At 35.8% G+C, this 18,271-nt stretch overlaps 1 protein-coding gene across 3 annotated transcripts in view; it reads left to right on the top strand.

Annotated features, from left to right (window-relative positions):
- RNF13 (ring finger protein 13) overlaps positions 1 to 18,271 on the top strand; it is a 131,791-nt gene that overhangs the window by 82,698 nt on the left and 30,822 nt on the right. For 2 of the 3 annotated variants that reach the window (XM_030873249.2, XM_060298499.1), the window contains 3 exons: positions 1,020 to 1,107; positions 7,472 to 7,562; positions 12,883 to 12,988. In XM_030873249.2, the coding sequence (XP_030729109.1) occupies positions 1,020 to 1,107; positions 7,472 to 7,562; positions 12,883 to 12,988 (285 nt within the window). Of the gene's footprint in view, positions 1 to 1,019; positions 1,118 to 7,471; positions 7,563 to 12,882; positions 12,989 to 18,271 lie in introns of all 3 variants that reach the window. The other variant, XM_030873253.2, reaches the window with a different exon arrangement.

Below are 18,271 nucleotides of genomic sequence, written 5' to 3'. Positions count from 1 at the left end.
GGGTTTCTTACCATATTAAGTATCCAGAATTATATGTATATAGTTTTCAGAGTATTCAAAAGTATTTCAAGCATTCAAAACTATTTTATTTATATATATATATATATATATATATATTTGCATACCCAATTTTCATTTTATTTAACCAGTATGCAAATAATGATCTGATCCTTCATTTTTACCAAACAGTCCAAAGGAGTTAGGTCTGGGTTTATTTTTATTTAAAACAGATTGTTATTTTAAAAGTGAGGTGTGGTGACGTGTGTGGATACTTTTCAGATCTTTCATGTAAGAAAATCCTTCCACACATCTAGCCATATTCTTATGGTGCGAAGCTTACTATTTTGGAGACTAGTTTTAGGAAAGATTATATAGCTAGTAGAACCAAAGTAAGCAACTTCAAGCTGGAGTTATTTTTAATTTTTTCAAAGCTTTAGAAAGGACTTTTAAAGAAAATCATTGATGATCATGCTAATAATAAGAATAGCTTTTATTTGATTCATTTCTATGTATCAGGCATGGTATTAAGCATTTAAAAAATTGTTTTACATATGTGAAAAATATTGTTGCCATTCTCATTTTAAAGTTGGGGAAACTGAGGATTAAGGAAGAAAAAGAATTTGCCCAAGTTTAATGCACTCGTAGGTAGCAGAGGTAGATTTGACTTCTCAAGGGCTGACGACTCTCAAGAGCCTGATCACAAGTCTCTACCTCTTTAGAGCCAGACAGGTTTATTGCTTTGGATCCTTTTGGTTTGGTAGCTTGTGTCTCTGTCCTTTATTTGCCTCTCATTTCATTTAGTACCATGAGTGAAATCAGGAAGATATCTAAAGAAGTCCTTGATAATCAATTGTAAAACACATTATGTTTCAAGAACACACTTGAGATCTGTTCTTGTATATATACATAATCTAGTTCTAGTTGTATGTTATGGGCTCGTTGATTTAAGTTTGCTGAAGTTGCGGGGCCTATGACAAAGCACTTTCTTCCTCATATCACGACTGTTTTCTGACTTGCAGGTTTTAAATGCACAGAGAGCAGGATACAAAGCAGCCATAGTTCACAATGTTGATTCTGATGACCTCATTAGCATGGGATCCAACGACAGTAAGTACAGGTATCACTTTTCTTCTCTCCTGTTTGACCAATCATTCGAAACTAAAACTTACCAGAATTTCTTTTCTTTTTTGTTTAAAAAGCAAAATTTCTTCTCCATCAGAAAGATAATTTCCAATTTATAATCCTCTTGGGATAAGTTTGTTCACAATATAAGTGGAATTGACTTGTTCTTTGCTGAAGTTTGTCGCTGTTGTTTTTTAACCTATGTGTTTTATTTTATAGGATGTATTGATATTTTGGTAAAAAACCAAAGGAAAGCCAAAGCTTTAAATAAAGATAAGCATATTGAGTTAAGGATGCCATAGGAGAATTTTTGTGATTTATTTAGAGATTCACAACGTTAAATTTTAGGATATGCAGAAATACTAAGTAGCTACTGTATTCTTATGGAATTTCAAAGCCACATACTTGTGCTCTCTTAATGCCAGTTGGTTATTATTACTCCCTTAACATATATTGGCATGCCTGTAGCTTTCCATTCAAAATGGGAATGTCTTTCCTTATTCTTTACTAAATATTAGCTCGTAGGGAAAATGAGCCAATTTTAATGAAATAACTGGCTTTAATCAGACTGATTTTTAAGCTATATCCTTTCACTTACTTTAATGAGAGTGTTAAAGGTGTCTTTTTATGTTAATGAGACTACTTTTGGACTCCACCAAAGGATGGGGCTGGTTGCTAGGAGAACTAACCAGGTGATTAGAAGGTTGGAACTTTCAGTCACACCCCCTGACCTCAGTGCCCAGTGGTTTAATCAGTCATGCCTATGTAATGAAGCCTCTGTAAAAACCTGAAAGGACAGGTTCAGAGAGCTTTTGGGTTGGTGGAAGCGTGGAGATGCTGGGAAAGTTGCACTCCTGGAGAGACCATGGAACCTCTGCACCCCTTCCCATACACCTTGCCCTATACATCTCTTTCATCTGGTTGTTCCTGAATTATATCCTTTTATAACAAACTGGTAATCTAGTAAATAAAATGTTTCTTTGAGTTCTGTGAGCTGCTTTCGCAAATTAATTGAACCCATGGAGTAAGGGTTGTTGGAACCTCCAGTCCATAGCTGGTGGGTGGGTCAGAAGCACAGGTAACAGCTTGGACTTGTGGCTGGTGTCTGAAGTGGGGGATGGGGATTCTTGTGAGACCGAACCCTTACCCTGTGGAATCTGATGCTATATCTCCAGGTAGACAATGTCAGAATTGAGTTGAGTTGTTTGATGGTGTGGGAAGATCCACACACACATTGGCAATTGGGTTCAGAGCCCAGAATACACTAAATAAATACACTGCCAACATTCAGGATTAAATATTTTGTTTTTGTTTTCCTTTTAGTATATAACAATAATACCTCTTGTTATTAAGTTGAATTGAGTCATATATGCAAGAAAGAGTTTGCAGCAAAGAGCAGCCCTAAAGCTATGGACTGATATACTCCATTGGAATGTATTTAGGACTTTAAATAACTGCATCCTCAATAGGAAATATTTTGGATTCCTTGACCAAAAAAATCTTTTTATAACATGAGACAGTATTTTTTGTTGTTGTTGAGTTGAACTCTTTTCCTTCTTACCCCTAATTTAATCTGGGGCAAAATTACAATATATAAAAAGTAAAACTTAGCGATAAGTCCATTAGTTTCTTTATATTTTAAATTATTATTTTAATCTTCTAGCTGATTAAATCATAACTGTAGAATGCATGAAGTACCCTTAAGAGGTTCTAGCATTTCACAAAAGGTTTGATAACCACTGTTTAGGAATTAGAGGACTTGATGAAGGGATTTTACTTATCATATAAACTAGTACTGTTTTACTACAGATTTGACACAGTTGTCTTCTCTTCCTTTAATCACCTCCCATAAAAAACAATTATTATCCTACACAGTACCTCTCAGGCTAGTCACTTTTGTGACCTGTATACATTACTGTCAAAACAGAAAGTGTACACACTCTGAAAATAGGCCTGAATTCAAATGTGAGCTCCTACTTGTTTTGAATGTATAATTTTGAGCAAGTTACCTACTCTTTGTGTGTTTTGCTGAAGGCCTGGGCCTAGGTTTTAGCAACCCTCAAGACCTTCTCAGGGGTTCTGGGTTGAATACGATGATTAGTATTTGTAAACTATTTACTCTTTTGACACGCTTTTAATAAAAAATTTGCAAGATGAAAGTGTCAGTTCCCCTTAACACCTGTTTTGTCTTTGTACTAAAACCTTTTTGTGATTATCATATCAGTTCCTAAGGAAAGTGTGCTAAATATTAGAAGTAGCACATGACCATATAATCCTGTTGTTGCTATGGAAATGTTCCAACTGAGTTATTATATTTCAAAGATTGTTCAGAATTTTGGTTCTTGACTTCATTGCTTGGATTACTTTCCATGACATTTTGCTCTGTCCTTGAGTGTGTATGTGTTTGAACATTCATATATCCAACATGTTGTAAAGATCTTTACCATTTTCATCTTTGCTGTTACTTGGTAGAGGAAAGGAAAGCACAGATTTATTAAAAGAAGCATGTATCTATCGCTCTTTTTTAGGCTTAGATCATAGCCACATGTGTTCCCCTAAGAGCAGAGGTTCTAATATCTGGACACAAAAGGAAGTTTTAAAGGCCTCTTGCCAACATTTCACACAGGAATGTATCTGTTTCTTATTTCAGCTAGGACATAGGATGGATTAGCTCAGTGAGTCAATCACATTTGTCATCTTCAGGAGGCAGCAGCAGAATGTGGTGGGGAAGAATACAAGCTTCAAGACCAGGAAATGTGGGTTTATTCCAAGTTAGTTGATATATGAACTGACCTGTGCTGCTGGAAAAGTTACTAACCTTTCCAGGCCCTTTATTTTCATCTGTAAAAGTGTGAATAATTTTAATTTTTATTTGACCTGACGAAGTTTTGAAGATCATATGAAAGAAGGTATATGAGAAAACCCATGCCATAGCAGAGTGGAAGGAATCTACATTAGGAGTCTCAGCCTCAAGTTTGGGTCTAGGCTGTGCAAATTTCTAGCTGTATAAATAGGGCAAGTTACCAGTATGGGTTTGTTTCTTCTCCTTTTTTCCTTGCTTTCTGCCTTCAACAAATATTTTTTGACAGGCTACTCTGCATCAAGCAGTCTTTTAGGCATCATGACTACAGCAGGAAATGATACAGTTTTAAGGCTTTGCTCATACTTTTCATTGAGGTAGCAGAATGCAGTAGTTAAAGAGTATGGTTTCTGAGTATTGCCTTACAAGGTTTGAATCCCAGCTCCACCACTTACCAGCTATGTGACCTTGGGAACATTACCTAACATCTCTATGCCTCACTTTTCTGATATGTTAAATGGGGATGATAATAGTACTCAACTCACTGGTTTGTTGCTTATGACATACAAAACATCTAGAAGACTGCCTGGTTCTTAGTAATTATTTAATGGTTATTTAGCTGCTATTATTATTGCTGCCGTTATTATTATTGTTATTATTGCATTCTAGGGTGGAAGAGAGGAAATGAACAGATAATCAAAGAGGTATGGTATATGTCAAGTAGTGGTAAGTGCTATGAAGAAAAACATGCCAGGTTAAAGGGATTCATAGTGACAGGGATGAGAGGAGGATAGCTATTCTAGATAGGGTGATCAGAGAAGGTTGCTATGAGGCTTTGACATTTGAGCATAGGTCTAAAGTGAGAGGCTGAGCCATGCATATTTTTGGAGGAGGATATTCCGAGGAAAGGGAACAGCAGGCAAATGCAAATGCTCAAAGATAAAGCATACTTGGTGTTTTCAAGGTGTGGCAGAAAATCACAGTGGCTGGAGTAGAATGAACAAGGGAGAGAGAGAGTTGCAGGGGATGAAGTTGGAGAGGGAGCCAGGGACTAGATCATGTTGGGTCTTGTGGGACTTTGGGATTTGTTTTACATGGGTTTTAAGCAGAGGTGTGAGGTGATCTGACAGATTTTAAAGGATCACTTTGGTTGTTCTTTGGAGAATAGACTGAAGGTGAGAGATGGGCAAGAGTGCCAACTGAGAGACCAGTTAGAACATCGGTGCAGCAGCCGGGCAAGAGGCGGTGGCAGTTTGGAGTATTAGCGGTGACTGTGATGGGAAGTGATAGGATTATGGATATATTTTGAGGTTGATAGGGTTTGATATAAGGAATAAAAGAAGGGGAGGAGACAAGGAAAACTCCAAGATGTTTAACTTGAGAAACTAGGTGAATAGTTAGTTACAGAGATGAGAAAGAGCAGAAGTAGAACTGATTAATGGAAAAGAGATAGTGAGGATTCCGTTTGAGAAACATTAAGGTTGAAACATCTGCTAGACAGTCAAATGGGAAAACTGAACCGGCAGTTGGACATGTGCGTCTGGAGAGGTTGGGGCTGGCTGCTTCAATTATAATCTGTCTGTGATACGATAATACTACTTGGCACACATACTTCACAGAGTTGTTTTGTGGATCAGAATTAAGATTTCATGTTTTTAAAGTATTTTGTGAACTAAAACATTTGGTTTTGTTTTCAGTAGATAACTGATGTTGCAGAGTTTCCAGGATGGCTGTTTATATTTGTGTACTCATTTCCCCCTTCTTAATCTTCTGACTAAAGTGAGGAGCTTTTAACATCTCATTAGATATCATAACTCAGGGAAGTTATGTTGCTTCCAATAATTCTAAGCCAGTAGTTACAAGCCAAAAATTCCTCCTCGAGTTTATCAGAGTTTCATGAAAGAGTAAGCATTTTACAAAGGGTATACAATTCCAAGTTTTAATTATCAAATAAATTAAAATTTAAACTTATGTGAAAGAGAAAGATCTCTTAGCATGACAGAAAATATCTCCCTAAAATATATATGGTTATATAACAGTACCTCTGTAGCTATTAAAAATTATGAGGTAGATGTTTATTTATTGACATGACAGGATATCTGAGGTATACCATTGAGTGGAAAAAGCCTATACTTTTCCCCCATTATTAGATGATCCCATTAATACAAAAATTTAAATATTTATTGATCTTAGTAATATAAAGATAGTGATTAAGTGTTCCTCTGCTAACCACTTTCGTTCCTTCCCTCTTAGGGTTTATATGATATGGGCATGTGTGTGTGTGAGAGAGAGACAGAAAGAGAGAGAACGTACGGAATGAATGATTTTATTTGCATATATCCAAACAATCTGAAAACGAAAAAAAAAAATGTACTAAGGATACCAAGATTTTAAAACTTTAAAACTTGTCTTTATAAGAATTAAAGAAAAATACGTTAGTGGTTGCCGAAGTTGTGGTGAGGGTTGACTATAAAGGGGCATGAGGGAATTTGGAGGGATGATAAAACATTTTTTTATCTTGATCGTGGTGGTGCTCACATAATTGTATGCATTTGTCGAAACTTAAAGAACTGTTTATATTGCTTCAAATGAAAGCCTTGTCTTTGGGTGGGAAGGATTATGGCTGTGTTCTGTTCTTCTTTACTTGTATCCACCCCCCCTTTTAAATAAATAATTAATATACATTTTTTAAAGAAATGTAGAACAAAGTTGTTGCAAAAAATGTAACAAAAGCAGGCAAATGGACTTCCTCTAAAGCCAAATCTGTTAAAATAACTCGCAGTTAAAAATATGGCTGCTTTTTCTATAGGAAGAGTAAGATGATTTTTTTTATTTCTCGAGTACTGGGTAATTTTTGCAAAGTTCTTTTTTTGTTGGCATTTGATTTTAGTTTTTTTTTTTACCATAGATGTAAAAGTAAACTTTCGTAGGACACGAATCAAAACACAATGCTTTATCATGAACTCCAGGCTTAGGAGGAAGTAGAAATTTACCCAGCTTCCCTATCCTGTGCCCTTTCGGAACTGTCAGCCCTTCACTCTGTAAAGCCTTAGATGTGTGGTGTCATTTTTCAGACTGTTGTAAAATGGTCTTTTCTTACATTCTTTGGCTTACACCTCTCGTGGGAATGGGTATGTAAACAAAAAGCTTTTTTCACTTTTTCATTTAGGAATTAAGTTATGAGTGGAAAAAACACTTTACATTTCTTCCTCTTCTTCCTTTTCTAATAGTTAATTATGTTTGTAGAGGAATAAATCAAATAAATCAAATGGAAATAATCAAAATAGGAGTTATATTTCAATCTCAGGACTATTGAGGTAGTGCGGTAATGTTATATGCAAAATGTTAGCTTTTGTTATTGTAAATGTAATAATGTTTCTCAGCCATTTTGATGATGGTATAAATGTGCAATCTGGAAAATCAACTAATAGATAATTCAAGTTGATTGTAATTATTTCCAGTTGTATTTGCTGTTATTATGAAGAAGGTTAAGTTGATTTTACACTAAGTATGGGCTTTGAAGAATAATTTTATTATTGTTTTATACAGTTGAGGTACTAAAGAAAATTGACATTCCATCTGTCTTTATTGGCGAATCATCAGCTAATTCCCTGAAAGATGAGTTCACGTATGAAAAAGGGTAAGTAATGGATATAAGAAATAATCATGTAGCTAAAAATTATTGTCTTTATTAGGGTAGAATTATATAAGATTAGTTGTAATCAAAGTTCTGTTTCAGAATGTACTCTATCGTGCTAAATTATATCTTCTTATGTCATGATTTTAAGACTTACTGTATTGTACTGTTTGTTCTGTGTAGGATTGCATATTGCAAATACATTTATGCTAGAGGGATTAAGCCACCCATGTTACTAAAAAGATAAAAAAACTTTCACTTTTATAGTTTAATCAAACTATTGGTATTTAGAAGCAATGTGATTTACTTTCTTTTTTTCGGCTGTGTTGGGTCTTAGCTGCAGCACGCAGGATCTTTCGTTGGGGCGTGTGGGCTCTGTAGTTGCGGCACGTGGCCTTATTTGCCCTGCAGCATGTGGGATCTTAGTTCCCCGACCAGGGATCAAACCCGCATCTGTCCCCTGCATTGGAAGGCAGATTGTTAACCACTGGACCATCAGGGAAGTCCCTGATTTACATTTATATGATACTTTTCATTAAGACATGTTTGTATTTTATTAAAAAGAAATGTTATTTTATAAACAAAGAATCCAAAACACAGTGTGTTAAGTGACTAACTTTTACAAACACAGAAAGTTTGTTTTCAAGTTTAAAAAGTTTGATTTGGAATTAGAAATTTCTTATGGAATATCTCCCCCAAATCTCATTACCATGGTAACAAATAGACTGAAACTAACTTAAGGCACAACTGTCTTATCTTATATAGAAATAGTGCAATTAAATTAACACTTCAGAGCTTCTTCCATGAAACAGCTCCCCAAAACATAGTGGACAGGAACAGCCTTTTGACTAAGAGGAACAATAACAACAGTATTAATAATAAAAGCAGTAGTAGTTATTGAGGAATTAGCAAGTGCCAGGCACTCATGAAACGAGGCCTTTACATTTATAATTCTCACAACAACCCTCTAGAGGTTATTATTATCTCTTACTATCTGCATTTGCCAAAAGAGGAAACTGGCACAATGAAATGGAATTCTAATTATTTAGGGGGGAAGAAATCCAGGAATATTTGAGTTTGGATATGAATAAAAGAAAGAGAGGGAAAGATTTTTTGTTTATGATTTTTGTCATTTTCCCTATACAGTTTTGATATTTAAAATACTGTTCACGTATTCTGCGCTCAGAAAATTTTTATTAAGTTAGGGAATATAATTTTGGATGTTGTATTAAAAATAGTTAGGCAAGATGGTATTTTGTCAGCCATATTTATGTAGTTAATGGGAGGTGGAGAACTACTACTTGCTTTTACCTCAGTATTATTGCTTCATTTAGAAAAAGTCTGTATATTTTAATATGTATTTTAAAGAGTCTTTTTTTGTTTTTAATGGTAAAGTCATATCTTTTTACATTAAAAAAGTAATACATACCTGCTGGTAAAATGTGGAAAAATTCAGAAATATAAAGCATTTAAACAAAAGTCCCTATGATGCTATTCTCTAACAACAGCTACTATTTTTTAAAAAGCTTTTAATTTTTTTTCTGCATGTTTGAATACTGACATTAATTAGGGATAATGTGCTCGTAAAATAGTACCATACAATACTTAGTATTTTGTAACATACTTTATTTACTTAATATTAACACCCTTCCCGTGTTAATGCAAGGCCGCAAAATCCCTTATCCCAACTGTTGGGGACAGATGTAACATGGAATTTTAACATTTTCAGATTTTTAAGTTATGTAACATCCAAATAGGATTTGAGGCAGCATCCCATAATCACATTACATATATATCTGCAATAAATGTATGAGTATTTTATCATGTCAGTTAGGTTCAGGTTGACTAGCAAATGAATTGCAAACATTACTTTTTAAAGCTTTTTAGGTTTCAGAATTGTGCTTAAGGGATTGTGGACCTGTTCATACTGATTTGCCTCATCCATCTGCTGGCTGGCTGGCTGGTTGGTCTGCCTGCCTGCCTACCTACCTACCCATTAATTTATTCTACTGTTTAAAAGTAGGGAGGTGAGTAGAATGAATCTGATCCTTCAGTTTCAGAATTATCAACTCATGGCCAATTTTGTTTGGACTGTCCGCTCTGAAGCGCCACCCGCCACTTTTCTTCCCCACACCGTGATTATTTTAAAGCAAGTACTATATGTCCTATCATCTCAACTGTAAATATCTCAGAATATATCACTAGAAGATAGGTTATATATAAAAAATATAATGATATTATCATTATTTTACCTTTTATTTTTAAAGTAAACATTAATTCAATATCAACCCATATTTCAGTCTTTAGATTTGTTTCTGAGCAAATCAGGGCATGTGATCACCCTATTTTTAATCCATACACTTGCTATGACTCTTTTTTTTTCCTAGTCATTTATTTATTGAAGCAACAGGGTCATTTGTCCTGTACAGTTTTTACCACAGTCCAAACTTTCCTGACTGCATCCTTGGTGTATTGCCTAGAGTATTCCTTTGTTATTTATTTTCCCTGTAAATTGCTCATTAGACCTAGAGGTTTGTTCAAATTCAAGTGTGCTTGGGGGGCCAGGAGGATAGGTGAGGCAAGAGTAATTTATGTGTGTTATTATGTATTTCCATCAGGAGACATAATATTTGGTTCTCTCTTTGCGAGGGCAGCAATCATTAATGATCATTGTCTAGATCCATTTAGCTCTTTAGGATTTGCAAGTAATCTAATTTTATAATTCCTTCTTCATTTATTAGCTGAAATACTTCTATAAAGAGGACTCACACCTTATCAATTATTTGATTACCTTGATGTACAGTCTGTTTAGGAAAGATAGGATAAACATTTGATTCTTTCCCTTTATTTACTGTTTTTAAAATGATTTGGTTTGCTAGCATCTTCCAAAGATGATTGAATATATATATTTAAAGTATTTTTTTTGAATTTTATTTATTTTTTTATACAGCAGGTTCTTATTAGTTATCCATTTTATACATATTAGTGTATATATGTCAATCCCCATCTCCCAATTCATGATGGGGGTTGCATAACAAAACAGACAAGGCAAGACCTCCTGTGTCAACAGAGGGGTTGGGAAATTAGAGATTACTGTTACTGTTAGATTATTATTGAAGTTAGAGTTTAGGCCTAACACCTGGTTTGAAAGTAACCTGGGAACTCATGCAAAGGAGAATGAGACACTATTTCCTAGGTTGCTTAGGACTCTGCTTCAATGATGGAGTCTTAGCTGCAGAGCACATGGAATGTGCTATATTGAGGGGTGGACATGGAGGTAGTATGGGAAGATTCTTACTAAAAGCTGTTTAAATATCTCCTCCTTCAAGTACAGATTGATCTGGGGTTAGGACAGGGATGGGTCTGCAGCCTCAGCTGTGGGAAACTGGGCAGAGGGAATAGAAATAAAGCTGGGAGACTGATATTCTGTTGTAGTTCTCCACCCTGTATCATCGCTGTCACCACCTTCACCATTAGCAATTTGGTTAAGAAAACGCAGTAAACTATAAACTGTCTCATTTATATAGCCTGCTATATCTCAAACCATTTTAGTTTACTGTCAAGATATACTGTGAAGATCTTTAAAGGGTCTGCAGTTGATAGACGGCTCTAAGTATCTTAAAAGCTCAGTGTCCGTATCTCTATCTATATATAGTTTAATCTGGCTTCTAAACCCTAACAGTGTTAATTTATAGCAGTTTGGTGGAAGTAGTTAGGGAGGTTGCAGAGGATCAGCATCTCATTGAAAGGCTCTTCTACTTAAAAGTGGCACCATTCGTTACTGTAACTCAGCCGTGGCCCTGGGGCAGTTTCAGAGGGTTTGTACCAAGAACAGGGACGTTGTTTACAGAGCTGGCCTCATGCTGGAAGAGATGGTATCAAATAGAGCAGCCCAGGCTTGCTTTTCTCTTTTTTATACTGATGATATATCAGTCACTTCAGTATTTTATATAAAGTTACAAAAATGCATATAAATCTTTTGTCATTCTGCTGGAAAGTGAAGTAAAAAGCTACTTTTAGCAATGTTAGCAGTTTTTGGAAAATATTTAAATTATTGGGGGAAATTCCTGGTATCGTTTTTTTGTTCTTCTTTTTGTTAAAGATTGATGGAGCTCTTTGGATGTGAATAAAATTGTTAATAGCATGAAGACTTAAAAATTGCTTGGGAATAGAAATAATTTGTTTTCATGTTATTTTTCTTGAGTACTAGGGCATCCTAAGCATTTCTACATGGGGGAAGGAGTCAACTTGTTTTCATTTCCTTTTACGTTGAGAAGTTTTGTTTTGCATTTAACCCTTGTGTTATGAAGTACCTGGAGTCGCTACTTAAAAAACCAGCCAGCAGTGGGTAACGAAGTAGTGTTGCTAGCACCATACTAGTTGAGTTGCACAGGAATATTATGGAGAAATCAGTCATCTCACTGACCATTATACAGACCCTTCCCTAGACTGAGGGTATTTTCTATTGCAGGATTTTGCTGCCATGTAAAATTTGCTCACGCAACACAGATAGTGTGCTTATTCTGTTCCGTTTCATTTCATGAGTCCCGGTGAATTTTTATAATAGCAGTATTGTATGGTTAATAACCATATAACCGTATTAACCATGGTTAGTAACAGAGGAGAATAAATCCTGTGGTACTCTCTACCCCCCTGTCCCCGCACGCAACATACACATTTTTGTAGGTTTTTTTTTTCATTCAAGCTGTGGAGAAGGTTGAGAAGAGAGAAGCTACAACTCCTGTGAATTCTGTTGCCGGTTCTTTCATTCCATATCTCACAGATGAATGTGGAGTACAGGGGTTATATCTGTTGTACTTGGTACAACAAGCTCATGTGACGCATAAAGGGAACAGGGAGTATATTTTCGTCAGTAGTGGCTCCAGAGATTTTTTTCACGGGAGGAACTGATGAACAGTGATTTGGTTGGGGAGGGGGTTCTTGCTGGCATGCTGCCCGAGGCACTGCCATTATTTAAATGCTGATTTTGCATGTAAAATATGCTAACTTTTACTCAGGTTACTAAATTCAGTAAAGACGTGTTTCCAGGATGGACACAGTAAGTATTGATTGGCTGATTTCCTCTACCCAGTCTAAAAGTTTCTTTTAATTATATAGGCAAATTATTTTGGCCGGTATGTAAACTTAACATTGGAAAAAGCATCCCTTAAATTATTAGAAATCATATGTTAGAAAATGAGATGTGTCTAGTGGATTGAATTGTAATGTCTAAATGCCTTTTTAAAATATTTTTGTTTTCAATTAATATCATAATTTGGCAACTTTTAATACTTCCCAACTATTAATTTTTCTTTTCTTCCAGGGGCCACATTATCTTAGTTCCAGAATTTAGCCTTCCTCTGGAATACTACTTAATCCCCTTCCTTATCATAGTGGGCATCTGTCTCATCTTGATAGTCATTTTCATGGTAGGTAAAATAATTTTAAATACTTTTTAAAAAATAGTATGAATGGCTCTAAAACACACTGTATAGAAGACTTACATAAAAGAGTACGTATTGTATGAGTCTATTTATATGACCGGTTCTGGAAAAGGCAAAGATAATCTGGGTAGAAAAAAAATCAAAACAGTGATTGCTTTGGGGGGCTAGAGAGGGATGGGGAATTTACTCAGAAGGGTATAAGGGAATTTCCTGGGGAGTGAGAGTCACGTTCTGTATCTTGAGAGACGTTTGGGTTGCGCAATGTCCGAATCACCAAATTCATACTTAAATTTTGTGCATTTCATTGTATGTAAATTTTACATAAAAAGAAAAAAAGAACTAATAAAAAAATGGTAAACTCTTAAGTAATGAGTTTATATGCTGAAGTATTTGAGGGGAAGTATACTGATATCTGCAACTTACTTTGAAATGCATTGTAAAAATTAAAGAGAAAAAGATGTATTGATGGGTAAACAGTGGGATTCTCTTAGGGTTTATAGAAGAGGTTTCTAGAGGCTACATGGTGTGTGATATCAAAACAAACTGAATGCAGAAGCAGATATGAGAATCCCTCTGTATTCTATTAAGATAGATATTAAAAGAGATTTACAAAGATATGAAACAATCCCATTATTGTCTCTAACTTTTTTATTTTTCATAAAGAGTATTTATATTAACATCCAGTGAGTTTATTATTGTATTGAATTCATAGATTAAAGATTAAACACTGTTTTTGAAATAGTTAGTCTTCCTATGATGTTGTGGTCTTTCTTTTAATTTGTTTTGGTTTTTCATATACATCAGTTCAATAATTTTTTTCTGTAAACATTTTGCATGTATTTTGTTAGACCTTTTTGGAATTTCATTTTCTAATTGGTTATTACTAGGGTATAAGAACATTGTTGATTTTTTGAAATAAACTTTTAATTTTGGAATAGTGTTAAGATTTACAGAGAAATTGCAAAGAAGAGAGTTCCTGTACATTCCTTACCTAGTTGCCCCCATTGTTAACATTTTACTTTACCATGATATATTTGTCAAAACTAAGAAACTGACAGTGGTAACATTACTATTACTAAAATCCAGACTGGATAGATTTTACGTTTTTCCATTAATGTTTTCTTTCTGTTCCAGGACCCAGTCCAGGTTACCACATTGTTTTAAATTATCATGTATTCCCAGTCTCCTCTGATCTCTGAACAGTTTCTTAATCTCTCCTTGTTTTTCATGACCTTGACAGCCTTGAAGAGTCTTGGCCAGGTATCCTGTAGAATGTCCCTTAATCTGATATTTTTCTTATGATTAGACTGGGTTGGTTATAGGTTTTTAAAAAGAGTATCAGCAAAGTCAAGTGCCCTTCTCATCCTAACATGCCAGGGGGGTACATGATATTTGCATGACATCACCGATGATGATAACCTTCATCCCTTGGTTTAGGTGATGTTTGCCAGGTTTTTCCACTCTAAAGTTAATATTTTTTCTCTTTCTCTATTCTGTTCTTCCTTTGGAAGTGAGGCACTAAGTATAGCCTGTCCTAAAAGTGGGGAGGGGCAGGAATTAAGCTCCACTTCCTGGGAGTAGGGAAGTATTTACATTTATTATTTAGAATTCTTTTGTAAGAAAGATTTGTCTCTTCTTGGCATTTATTTGTTCAGTCATTTATTTATATTAGTTTGTACCCTGTATATTTATTTTATACTTTGGGTAATAATCCAATACTACATTATTTTTGTTGTTTAAATTGTTTGAGCTTTGGCGATTGGGAGCTCTGCAGGCTGGGTCTTGGGTCCCTTTGATTCGACCCATCCTTTTGTTTTGTAAGTACTTCTTTAGTGTTTGGTACTATAAGAAACTCCAGGCTCATTGTTTATTTTTCTGCCCCAGCCCTGGAATCAGATATTTCTCCAAGGAGCTCTGCTTTTTTTAATTGAAGAGTAGTATTTAGAGACCAACATTTGGACACTGGACATTATTGATTTTTATATATTAATCTTATCTCTGCAAACTTACTGAGTTCTCCTATTCTGGTAATTTGAATTTGTTGATTCTCCTGGGTTTTCAGTGTAGAAGCAAGGATGGACAGTTAGAACAACAAACAACAAGCAAAAAGTACCCTTGGCAAATTAAAAGTAAATACCCTTAAGCCAATAAAGATTAATGACTAAAAACTTAAAATGAACATCATAAAATACTGAATTATTAGAAGCCTTTCCATGAAAGTCAGGAACAAAAAACAAAGGATGCCTGTTGTACCTCCTGTTTAACGTTGTGCTATATTTTCTGGTAAAACAAAAAAAATGGTATAAGAATTAGAGATAAACTAAATTTTTATTTGCCTTTTTTCTTTTGAAATAATGAACGGTTACTGCATTATATGTCTTTTTTTCTATCTGTTGTAATAATCATTGTTTTTTCTTTTACTCTATTGTTATGCTGGATTACATGAATTTGTTTTGTAAATTCTAAAAATCCTTGTATTTTGGGTATAAACTCTCTTTGATTATGATATATGAAGTTTGTCTTTGCATTTTGGGTTATTCAAATTTCTCTAATATGATCTGCCAGTTTTACACTTGGACATAGGTGCAAAAATCCTAAATAAAATATTAGCAATCTGAATGTCCAGGTAAGGGGAAAATTTTAGTTTTATGGGACTAGAATAATCTTGACATCAAAACTAGACAATCCCTTGAGCACTGTTGGTAGGAATGTTAAATGGAGCCGTCACTATAGAAAACAGTACAGCAACTCTTCAAAAAAGTTAAACATAAATTTATCATGTGATCCGACAATTCCACTTCTGGGTATATACCCAAAAGAATTGAAAGCAGGGAGTCAGATATTTGTATGCTTATGTTCATAACAGCATTATTTTCAATAAGCCAAAGGTAGGAGCAACCCAATTGTCCATTGATGGATGAGTAGATAAACAAAATGTGGCATATACATACAATGGAATATTATTCAGCCTTAAAAAGGAAGGGAATTCTGACAGATGCTACAACATGGATGAATCTTGAAAACATTATGCTAACTGAAATAAACCAGTCACAAAAGGACATATACTGTATGAGTCTATTTACATGTGGTACCTAGAGTAGTCAGATTGAGACAGAAAGTAGAATGGTGGTTGCCATGGGCTGTGGAGAGGGGAGAATGGGGAATTACTGTTTAATGCGTACAGAGTTTCAGTTTTGGGACATGGAAAGAGTTTGGTGGATGGATGGTGGTGATGGTAGCACAACAACGTGAATGTACTTACTGCCACATACCTGTGTACTTAAAAATGGTTAAGATAGTAAATTTGATGTTAAACGTATATTTTACAACAGTTTAAAATAATTAGACAAGATAAAGCTAGCCCCATAAAAAAATTAAAGCTTTCTTTTATTTTCTACTATCGAAAATAGTTTTTTTTAATGAAATTGGGATTATCGTTTACTTGAATTTCTGGTGAAGGTTGCCTGTAAAATCATCTAGATCTGCTGATCTTTTTCATAATTACTTGGACGTATAAATGCTTGTCTACTTCATCATACTAAATTATATTTCGAAGAAATTGTCTATTTTGACTGTTTTCAAGTATTGTATAAAGTGATTTATATATTCAAATAACAATTTAAAGAGAATTCCTACTATATGTGGGATGAGTTCTATTTATTCATATCCATCCATGCCTTGCACAATGTTGTCAGAAGTTTATCTTGAGGAACCAAGATGGCGGAGTAAAAGGACGTGTTCTCCTTCTTGCGAGAACACCAGAATCACAACTAGCTGCGGGACAATCATCAACAGGAAGACACTGGAACTCACCAAAAAACATACCCCACATCCAAAGACAAAGGAGAAGCCACAATAAGACGGTAGGAGGGGCACAATCACAGTAAAATCAAATCCCGTAACTGCTGGGTGGGTGACTCACAGACTGCAGAACACTTATACCACAGAAGTCCACCCACTGAGGTGAAGGTTCTGAGCCCCACGTCAGGCTTCCCAACCTGGGGGTCGGCAATGGGAGGAGGAATTCCTAGAGAATCAGACTTTGAAGCCTAGTGGGATTTGATTGCAGGACTTTGACAGGACTGGGGGAAACAGAGATTTCACTCCTGGAGGGCACACACAAAGTAGTGTGCGCATCGGGACCCAGGGGAAGGAGCAGTGACCCGAGGGGAGACTTAACCAGACCTACCTGCTAGTGTTGGAGGGTCTCCTGCAGAGGCGGGGGGTGGCTGTGGCTCACTGTGGGGACAAGGACACTGGTAGCAGAAGTTCTGGGAAGTACTCCTTGGCATGAGCCCTCCCAGAGTCTCTCATTAGCCCCACCAAAGAGCCCAGGTGGGCTCCAGTGTTGGGTTGCCTCAGGCCAAACAACCAACAGGGAGGGAACTCAGCTCCACCCATCAGCAGTCAAGCAGATTGAAGTTTTACTGAGCTCTGCCCACCAGAGCAACACCCAGCTCTACCCACCACCAGTCCTCCCATCAGGAGACTTGCACAAGCCTCTTAGATAGCCTCATCCACCAGAGGGAAGACAGCAGAAGCAAGAAGAACTACAGTCCTGCAGTCTGTGGAACAAAAACCACATTCACAGAAAGATAGACAAGATGAAAAGGCAGAGGGCTATGTACCAGATGAAGGAACAAGATGAAACCGCAGAAAAACAACTAAATGAAGTGGAGATAGGCAGCCTTCCAGAAAAAGAATTCAGAATAATGATAGTGAAGATGATCCAGGACCTCGGAAAAAGAATGGAGGCAAAGATCGAGAAGATGCAAGAAATGTTTAACAAAGACCTAGAACAATTAAAGAACAAACAAACAGAGATGAACAATACAATAACTGAAATGAAAACTACACTAGAAGGAATCAATAGCAGAATAACTGAGGCAGAAGAACGGATAAGTGACCTGGAAGACAGAATGGTGGAATTCACTGCTGCAGAACAGACTAAAGAAAAAAGAATGAAAAGAAATGAAGACAGCCTAAGAGCTCTGGGACAACATTAAAAGCAACAACATTCTCATTATAGGGGTCCCAGAAGGAGAGGAGAGAGAGAAAGGACCCGAGAAAATATTTGAAGAGATTATAGTCAAAAACTTCCCTAACATGGGAAAGGAAATAGCCACCCAAGTCCAGGAAGCGCAGCGAGTCCGATACAGGATAAACCCAAGGAGAAACACCCCGAGACACATAGTAATCAAACTGGCAAAAAGTAAAGGCAAAGAAAAATTATTGAAAGCAGCAAGGGAAAAATGACAAATAACATAC

This window comes from Globicephala melas, chromosome 4, assembly GCF_963455315.2.
Source record: "Globicephala melas chromosome 4, mGloMel1.2, whole genome shotgun sequence".
Taxonomy (NCBI): Eukaryota; Metazoa; Chordata; class Mammalia; order Artiodactyla; family Delphinidae; genus Globicephala; species Globicephala melas.
Note: the sequence above shows the minus strand (reverse complement) of the source record. Positions and strands in the feature narration are given on the sequence as shown.